This window comes from Euleptes europaea, chromosome 7 (assembly GCF_029931775.1).
Source record: "Euleptes europaea isolate rEulEur1 chromosome 7, rEulEur1.hap1, whole genome shotgun sequence".
Taxonomy (NCBI): domain Eukaryota; kingdom Metazoa; phylum Chordata; class Lepidosauria; order Squamata; family Sphaerodactylidae; genus Euleptes; species Euleptes europaea.
Window position 1 is genome coordinate 57,150,404 of NC_079318.1, and position 9,731 is coordinate 57,160,134.

The 9,731-nt window shown below is 43.0% G+C and overlaps 1 protein-coding gene across 1 annotated transcript in view; it reads right to left on the bottom strand.

The window, feature by feature from the left end:
- THADA (THADA armadillo repeat containing) overlaps positions 1 to 4,576 on the bottom strand; it is a 172,489-nt gene extending 167,913 nt beyond the window's left edge. The window contains exons 1-5 of the mRNA XM_056853380.1: positions 4,501 to 4,576; positions 3,200 to 3,294; positions 1,889 to 2,019; positions 1,451 to 1,599; positions 1,325 to 1,357 (exon numbers count right to left, since the gene is read on the bottom strand). Of these exons, the coding sequence (XP_056709358.1) occupies positions 1,325 to 1,357; positions 1,451 to 1,599; positions 1,889 to 2,019; positions 3,200 to 3,294; positions 4,501 to 4,576 (484 nt within the window). The remainder of the gene's footprint in view (positions 1 to 1,324; positions 1,358 to 1,450; positions 1,600 to 1,888; positions 2,020 to 3,199; positions 3,295 to 4,500) is intronic.
- Between the last annotated feature and the right edge of the window lie 5,155 nt (positions 4,577 to 9,731).

Sequence of the window (9,731 nt, forward strand, 5' to 3'; positions counted from 1 at the left end):
ACACCGCTGATCTAAATTCTTCATCTGGAATTAACTTTTACTATATGCAACACTTTCACAATTCAAGGAAAAAGACAAAAACAAGAGGCATAACATGTGGCCATCAAGTGCTCCGTTAAGTGATCTTGGCTTTACCAGGTAAATGTTTAACTTTGGGGGCCTACACATCACTTGATTTGGCAGATGAACTTGTGGACTGAAAATCATTGCATTTGAGGAGATATGAATGTTTTTCTAGAGTAGCCCACTTGCATTATCACTTGGCTTCACTGCTGAAAATAAGCTTAATATATATAACCAAACTGGTATATTTTTTCTCTGTATTACTTTCATCTCAGTCTCTCTTCCTTGGCACCGCTCTGATAAAAATTTAGATTCTAAGCCCTTTAAGGTAATGCTTATTCCATTCTGTAGAGCATCAAAATAATCACGTGATGATGTAGTCATCAAATGATAAACATGTATCAGCCTCCAATTTCCCAATTTTAGGAAAATAGTAAGAGATAAGGTGGTAATAGGCAAGCACATATTACTGGAAGAAACTCTTCGCTGCGGCTCATGGCAGCCCAATACAAGTTGTAATGCACAGACTGATTAGAATGACAGTACTATTTGCATCCATTTGCTACTTTGATCCTACAACATATGAAATATAACAAGCAATCGTTTTTGGATCAATTAATGATTCAAGTGCAAGTACCAAGTTGCAGTCTATTTTAACTTCCTTCTGCCACTTCAAGGCTGAAAAAATTTGAAGGCTGAAAAAATATGAGCATCCAGCCCAATTAAGAATCTTATATGAATGGAAGGTTCATTCTCCGATGTTAAGATCTAGTAAGAGCAAATAAAGATAGTGTCTCATGTGTTCTGTGCTCAGTATTACATCAAGTTGGACCTGGGCTTACACATGCAGCAGAACAAGGTGGCAAAATGATCCATTAAGCCCTAAGGAGAGTTACACGCCATCAGATCGTTCCCTTTAACTTAAAAGGGTGGAACTCTGCTCAGGATTGCAATGTGAATCACTTCAGTCTGTGTGTGGGGAATACAATTTGTTTTAATGTTATCTGCAACATGTGACAATTCTATCACCTCAGAACTGTACCAACACGCTCCCACCTGATTCTGCTGCACTGAAAAGCCTTCTCTTTTTCTCATCCTTGCTAAACTTCTCACATTAGCTGTAAAGTAGGGAGTCCTTTCTACAACCTAAAGAGCTGGCCAAAGATAGGATTTTTCCCCACACTTTCTAGGAAGTCAAGCAACTTAAATTCATGTTATTAGAAAAGCATACTAAGCAAGTGCAGAAATACCAATAATTTACCTTCTTTGAATAGGGCATTCAGACTTGATCTACCTGAAAAATCAAAGTACGTATTTTAGTAGCTAACACCTACAATATCATTATAAAACTTCTATATTGGCACACTGCAAAAAAAATTGATCATACCTATATTGGCATTTTCAACACAGGAAACCAGATTTTCCATAACCTTTCTATACTGAGGCAGATCTGTAGTTTTTAATTCTTCTCTGAGGCAGCCAACAAAACAATGCGTAGCTTCTGCCAGAAGAGATTCAGGAAGGCCATTTAAGGAGCTGTAGATGAAGAGACCATAGCCAAGTTGTTTAAAATGCAGATACAAAAAGCATCCAAGATAATGTAACATACAGCTGCATCTATCTGGGAATTACAACAGATAAGATTGCTGCCTCCAATACAAAAATATAGGTGAATGTGATTACAAGGACAGGACCGTGCTATGACTTTTCACATTTATTTTCTTAAACTACTGATTTTAATCATTTCCTTAAGTACAGACTGGGAAATTGTGGCACATAAAATGAACAACTTTTCTATTTAAAAAAACTGGCTCATACACATTACCTTGCTAATACCTTTTTCAAAGGGTTCTTTGTATCCAGTGATAAAAATATTGCTCCCAAAATATCTATACAACTTTGAACCATGGGATCACACAAAGAGGTTGTATCCATCATTTGAAGTAAAGGCACAATCTATGTTAAAATAAGACAAATAAAGGTTTGAGTTAGCGTTAATGTTTAAGTTAGCATTAAGTACTATATTCCACTAACAAAGTAAAATTAAGTGGATATTAGGTTGGTTAAGCAGCATATAGCTGATAATATAAAAACAATGGACTGAATCAGCAAGCACAAAATATATAGACAAAAAAGACTCCTTACAGAATACCAGTAGACAAACAACAATGAATACTCACACCATCTTCATAGATCTACAGTATAGTATTGACACCCTATATAACTTCAGAGTCACACAGCCAGATAGTTCGAGAAAAGACCCTCTGGAATAATATCCATGGAATATAGTACAGTACTAAAAAAGACAAGCTGCCCAAAGCCACCTGTCACTCAGAATCCCCGGAGCCATCTATAATGTGGCATTACACATTCACCCAGATGAAAATAATATCTTATCAGCCAAGGCCTTTTTCAGGACTATTGGTTTATACTCTTATCACATAGTGACATCCACACTTGTTAGAGAATTCTGGAAACAGGAGCCACAAAAGAAAACATCAGTTTTCAAACAAAGCCCTTATGAACAGGCCTTTTTTCCAATTTGGTCTCTCACACTGTCACAGATCTTGGCTTGGATCCAGACTAACGCTTCCATAGGCAAAAGGGCTTCTGCTGGTGGAGCACTCTAACCCCTACACCTCCAACCCCAGGCACCTAAAAAAGTTTATGTGTATGATCAAACTCAGGAGCCATGGCTGTGACGCATCCAGCCAGGTTGAGCTAAGTCTTTGCTGAACAATCAGCTGGTAGAAAGCAACCCAAAGTTCCCTGTTTGTGTTTCTATTCAAGACCAACTAGCTTTTATCTGTAAGATTAAAGTAGAAACCTGTTGCTCTTCCAAAGCAGAGACATCTGTCTCCCTCTATTGGTGTCTTTCACCAGCAGGTGAAGACCTTTTGTTTTGCCTGGCATACCCCCAACAACAATATCAGCCCTCCTTCTAGTGCTGTGTGTTTATGTGATTAATAGAATTTTATAATTTTTACTGTATTTACTTGTTTGCTTAGGATGGGGGGTTGTTTGTTTACAGGGGCTCCAAACAGTGCTCACATACAAATTTAGCCTTCATTAGCTGAAGCATCTATAGTCTCCTGTAACATAGTAACACTAAGGGCTAATGCAAAAATCACCAAACCTGTTTGATACAGTGGATTTGCTGAATGCCATCAGACAACATCCCACAGTGCAATAGAAGAGATGCTAGGTTCTGTCCTTCTGCATCTACAAAAGCTGTTCATTGAAACAGAAAAAATGCTTTATTGTGGGTACCACGATACATATACAACAGCCAGTTCCTGGGCTGTGTGTTATTCTCAAGCACGGAGTTATGCAACCATACGAAGATGCAGGAGGTATTAATGGTTCCCACTGAGTTCTACAGTACAAATTTAAAAGGGAATAATTTACAACCATCACCCATTAACAGCCACACTTTTGTTTGCTGTAATAGCAACAGAACTGGTTGTCAGAACAGATTACGTGGCTTCTCCACCTTTCATAAAACAGACTTTCAACAGGTACCATGCTGGAAGGAAAATATCACAATGACTAAAGAGAACCCAGTTGTTAAAATTCTTATATCTGTGCAATTAGAGGCATAGAAGGCATCTGTAACTTAGCTGCACATAGCTAACATGGCATGCTCAGCAAAATCAGCATAGCTGTACCCAGCTTTCTCTTAAAAGAAAAGGACCCCTTCATGCTCCCTGCAGATAAACAAAGACGGACATTAAAATTATTTGTACGGCTCATACACTAGATAGGGGTTTCTCCCCAAAGCAACAAAGGACTGCTACAGTGCTGCACAGGGTGAAGATACAAAGGAGCAAAAAACAATCTCCTACTGGAGAAATTAAAAAAACAGTAAGTCTCTGGGTACCCCTGACCTGGATGGCCCAGGCTAGCCCGATCTCGTCAGATCTCAGAAGCTAAGCAGGGTCAGCCCTGGTTAGTATTTGGATGGAAGACCACCAAGGAATATCAGGGTTGCTGCGCAGAGGAAGGCACTGGCAAACCACCTCTGTTAGTCTCTTGCCATGAAAACCCCAAAAGGGGTCACCATAAGTCGGCTGCGACTAGAAGGCACTTTACCCACACACACACACACAAGTCTTTGGGTCCTGATAGCATACATCCAAGGGTTCTTAGGGAACTCAAATGAGACATTTTTTGATCTAACCAATTTATGTAACGTGGCACTAAAACCAATGAAAAAGAAATATAACAAAATCAAACAAAATTTTTGTTATGATTTTTTCTTCAGTCCAAAAATCTTTCAAAATGGGATGAGGAAGAACACATAAAACATAGCACATGAAAGAAGACCCCTTTTTCTTTTAACTTAAAAGGTATCATCTAGGGGAATGTATTTTAAAGTCATATAGCACCTCTGAAATATTTCTACAGGGATAAATTTAACAACTTAATTATACTTACTCTGAAGTCTCTCAAGCTGTTGCCGATCAAAAACAAAGGTATCAACCTGAATCTCTTTCTTCTTCTTTAAACCCATTTTGTTAGATTCAATCAGTACCTACTTAAAAAAACCCAAAAAAACTTATGTTGACAATACCAGTATTGTTTTAAAAGCACAGTTTAAAGACTTTCAATTCACCTCTACGTTTCGCAAGAAATTTGTTCCAATTTTAATATGCACAATCTGCTACACAAGAAGTTTAGGACATGTACACATGCCTTGTCAGATATCCCAGCAAACATCGAGGAATAGCACTCTGAGATATACAAACTTGCAAAGGGAAGACACTGTGGGACTCACAGTGGCTCTCAGCAGCCAAGACTTTGCACAAAAGCAGCATGTCTGCTAAAGGAGTTGCTGATGGAGACCCATGCCTCACCAGCTCAACACCCAATCAAGTGACCCAGGCATCAATTACGCCCGATTCTACAAAGTCCACTTCCTTCTCTTAAGTCTAAGCAAGTTTGAGAATATTCTTCCAGAGTGCACTCTAGCTTTGCACCTTTTCCTCTCACCCGCCTCACTACTGCCTATCTACCTATATGACTATTGTACTATGTAGTTCCCATGACCCCAAGAATCAATGTTCACAGGTCACAAATGGCTGCTGGGAGAGGCAGGAAGCAAAGAATACTATAGCATGAATTAACTTGATCTTGGTTGCTAGTCTCTAGTGGGTGTACATGCACTTAATGACAAACCACAGACTGGATCCAGTGATGCATAGTGGAAAATACTGATGGTCATAGTTATTCCCCACTACTATATATAGATGTGAAAGCTGGACAATGAAGAAAACTGATTCATTTGAAATGTGGTGTTAGAGGAGAGTTTTACAGATACTGTGGACTGCCAAAAAAGACAAATAAATGGGTTCTAGATCAAATCAAGCCTGAACTCTCTCTAGAAACCAAAAATCACTAAACTGACACTATCATAGTTTGGTCACATTAAGACAAAACTCACTGGAAAAGACAATAGCGCTAGGAAAATTTGAAGGCAGGAGGAAAAGAAGAATCAACATGACATTGATTGGATCAATAAAGGAAGTCTCAGCCCTTCGGTTGCAAGACCAGAGCAAGGCTGTTAACTATAGGACATTTTGGAGGATATTCCAAAATGTATGCTCTATTTCAAACTCCCTGCAAATAGAAAAGCAGCACAGCAAAGAGTAGAATTATTCCTCCTGCTGATAGGGCAGGCAGAATTTTAGGGAACAAAATTCCAGAGGTCCTGGTCATTAGGGGAGGGGGCATTATTTTAATACAAAGTTTGGGTTGAATCTGGGTGATATAAGCGAATCTTTGGTTAGGGAGCCCACAGAAACTCTCAGCAGCCCTGTCTACTCTAGTTCTATTTTTATTTGCAAAGCGTTTTCCACCCACAAAGGAGCATGCAAAACTGGAATCCCACCTTCAGTCTGCCATACTAAGTACATTCTACAACTTCACTCCCACCACATTCTCTTGCAGATGTTAACCAGACCTGGGGATACTCGTATGGATGCCAACTGCATCCAGGAGATTCGGGGGCCGAACCTGGAAAAACAGAGCTTGGGGAGGGACGGAGCTCAGTGGGAATGTAATGCCATACAGTCTGCCCTCCAAAGCTGCCCTTTCCTCCAGAGACGTTGATCCTCGCAGCCCAGAGACCACTTCTAAACCCAGAACTCCAGCCCCATCAGGGTTCGAACCCCCATTCAGCCCTGAAACTCACGTGGTGACCTTAGTCCAGTCATTCTCTCCGTTTAGCCTACCACACATGGTTGCTGTGAGGATAAATGGATAAAGGAAGAACCATGTGCAAAACCCTGATTGCTTAGCAGAAAAGGGCAAGAGTCCAGGAGCACCTTAAAGACTAACAAAAATATTTTCTGGCAGGGTATGAGCTTTCTGAAGAAGTGAGCTGTGGCTCACGAAAGCGCATACCCTACCAGAAAATATTTTTGTTAGTCTTTAAGGTGCTCCTGGACTCTTGCCCTTTTCTACCACTGCAGACAGACTAACACGGCGACCCACTGTGAATCACCTGATTACTTAGATATGCATGCACAGAGAAACAGCCCTCTGCACATGCGGAATTCCAGGTTGCTGTCACGTTAGGCGAGAACAGTGAGATTCCAGAGCAGCCTCGTTCTCGTTTCAGGGCTTCGACGTGGGGCTCAGAATGCTGAACGACAAACACACACCACTTCCCACTGGCCGCTCGTCATCAGTCCGTTCTTGGGGCCAAAACCAGCGAAGAGGAGCGCCGCGCCAGCTCCCGCTTCAGAACCCGTCAGGAAGGAGCTCGGCTCCCACAATGCCCTTCTCTACGCGACGTCAACGCAGCCCAGCAACCGTGAAGCGGGCGGCAGCGAAGCCTAGGAAATCTTCCTTACCTCAGAAGGCTTTTTCCTCTCCGCCTTTCTCATTCGCCAACCCCCTCCCTCGCTTATCACCAACTAGGCCCGGCCGGCCAACCGGCAGCCCCCCCTCACCCGCGGGCTGCTAGCACCGCCTCGCTGCAAGAAGGCGGGGCAAAGAAGAAAGGACCCGCCCCGAAGCCAGGCCAGGCCCAATCAGAAGCCCCGGCTCCTGGATTCACCCGGGAGCCTGTTTTGTTGACGCGGGAGGGGGAAGGGAGAAAGACGCCAGGGCGGGCGGAGTGAAGCGGTGCGCTTTCCCTGCAGGTGAAAGGCCCGACGATCAGCTGTTTGTCGGGCCTTTCAGGCGCGCCTTGGATCAAGGCCGGGAAGGGCTTAGAACAGCCCAACCAGCTGGCCTGGGGGAGGACCGTTGCTTCAGGGGAAGGACGGTAGGGAGTTTTCACTCCTGTCCGTTCCCTGAGCAGTGAGGGGGTGGTGTTCCCCTGCCTCCTCGGTCTGCCTTCGCTGCTTGCTTTTAAGGTGGATCAGAGTCTGCCTTCCCTAATTTTTCAGAGGCAGAAAATTCACAGTGGGCAGCCGTGTTAGTCTGTCTGCAGTAGTAGAAAAGGACAAGAGTCCAGGAGCACCTTCAAGACTAACAAAAAATATTTTCTGGTAGGATATCAGCTTTTGTGAGCCACAGCTCACTTCTTCAGATACTTCTTCGGGCAAGCGTGCTCTCAGTGTTCCCTAAGGGCAAGCATGCCAATAAGACGCTTAGGGCTATTTAGCTTGGAAAGAAGGCGGCTAAGGGGTGACACGATAGAGGTCTATAAAATTATGCATGGTTTGGAGAGAGTGGACAGGGAGAAGTTTTTCTCCCTCGCCCATAATACTAGAACGCGAGGTCATCTGTTGAAGCTGGAGGGTGACAGATTCAAAACAGATAAAAGGAAGTATTTTTTCACACAACGCATAGTTAAATTGTGGAACTCCCTGCCCCAGGATGTGGTGATGGCTGCCAACTTGGAAGGCTTTAAGAGGAGAGTGGACATATTCATGGAGGAAAGGGGTATTCATGGCTATTAGTTAAAAGGATACTAGTCATGCTGCATGCCTACTATCTCTAGTATCAGAGGAGCATGCCTATTATATTAGGTTCTGTGGAACACAGGCAGAATGGTGCTGCTGCAGTCATCTTGTTTGTGGCTTCCTAGAGGCACCTGGTTGGCCACTGTGTGAACAGACTGCTGGACTTGATGGGCCTTGGTCTGATCCAGTAGGGCCTTTCTTATGTTCTTATGTGCCCTCAGTATTCTTCATTGGCAAGCATGCTCTCACTCGTTCCCTATTGGCAAGCGTGTTCTCACTCGTTCCCTATTGGCAAGCGTGCTCTCACTCGTTCCCTATTGGCAAGCGTGCTCTCACTCGTTCCCTATTGGCAAGCGTGCTCTCACTCGTTCTTTTTTTAGGTCATCCTTTTTTTGTTTCTATTTAATAGGACACATCATAGACTGCAAGGCTGGCATTTCCTGGATTTTTAATACAGAATCCCCTCCTCCATAATGTGTGTTTGGGTATGCAAATTAATGCGTATCAGATAACTAAAAACAAACTTTTATCAGGAGAACCATAAGAGCCCCACTAGATCAGACTAATGGCTCATCTGGTCCACCATCCTGTTTCACACAGAAGCTAACCAGTTGCCTTGGAGGACCAACAAATAGGACATAGATGTTGCCTCCAAGCACTGATATTCAGAACTTTGATAAAGTCATCTCTACCTAGTCCATAAAAATTATGCCACAACAAATCAGTTTTGGTGCCAGGTTTGCTATGATATGACATAATAACAGTGACATCCTAAGCAGAGTCACACCCTTCCAAAACTTGTCTCGCTGCTTAGCATGCACTGCATTTACTTACCTGAGGGATGCAGCTAATGAGACTTCACATTTGGAAAAATGCCTTTTTGAGAGTTAAAAGGTTTATGTCATTGTAATGCAGAGTTTCACCACACTGTGGCAGCAAACAATTAAAAAATTGTTCTCTGTGCGCAATCCAATGCATGGCCATTTGGAAGTCAATCTTGCTGTGTTCAATGGGCTTTAAGCCTAGGTCAGTGGTCGGCAAACCGCGGCTCCTGAGCCACAAGTGGCTCTTTGGCCCCTGGAGTGCGGCTCTGTAATTAGATCCTCAGACCGTGAACGGCTGGAAAGACGCTTCGCTAACATAGGCTGCATTTTACCGAAGGAGACGACAGTCCCTCTAAGCGCGCGATTTAGCAAGCTGCTCCTTTCCTCTTACAGCCCTGCCTGGTTCTTTGTAGTTCATTAGAAAAGCAGAGGAGCAAAGTTCTCTTTCATTCTCAAAAGAGACGGATTACCTCGGCAGTAAAAAAAAAAAAAAAAGGCTGGTTCTATGATTGGGCATAGAGGGCAGGGCATTATCCCTTTTGGTAAACACACCAAAACAATATAAATAAAATACCAGTCATGAAGGTAGAAAGCCAGCAGGGGTCAGGGGGCTATCCAGTATAGTGCATGGAGTGTCACATGTATGACTTTCTGCCTGCTGGACAAAAGTCATGGTTGTATGCTCTGTGCAAGGAACTCCTCTCAAGGAGTGAGTTAGAACAAAAGAATGGCCATGTTAGATCAGACCAAGGCCCATCAAGTCCAGCAGTCTGTTCACACAGTGGTCAACCAGGTGCCTCTAGGAAGCCCACAAATAAGACGACTGTAGCAGCATTATCCTGCCTGTGTTCCAAAGCACCTTATATAATGGGCATGCTTCTAAATCAACTGAAAAATGGTGTAACTCTGCTTAGGATGGCCCTGCTAG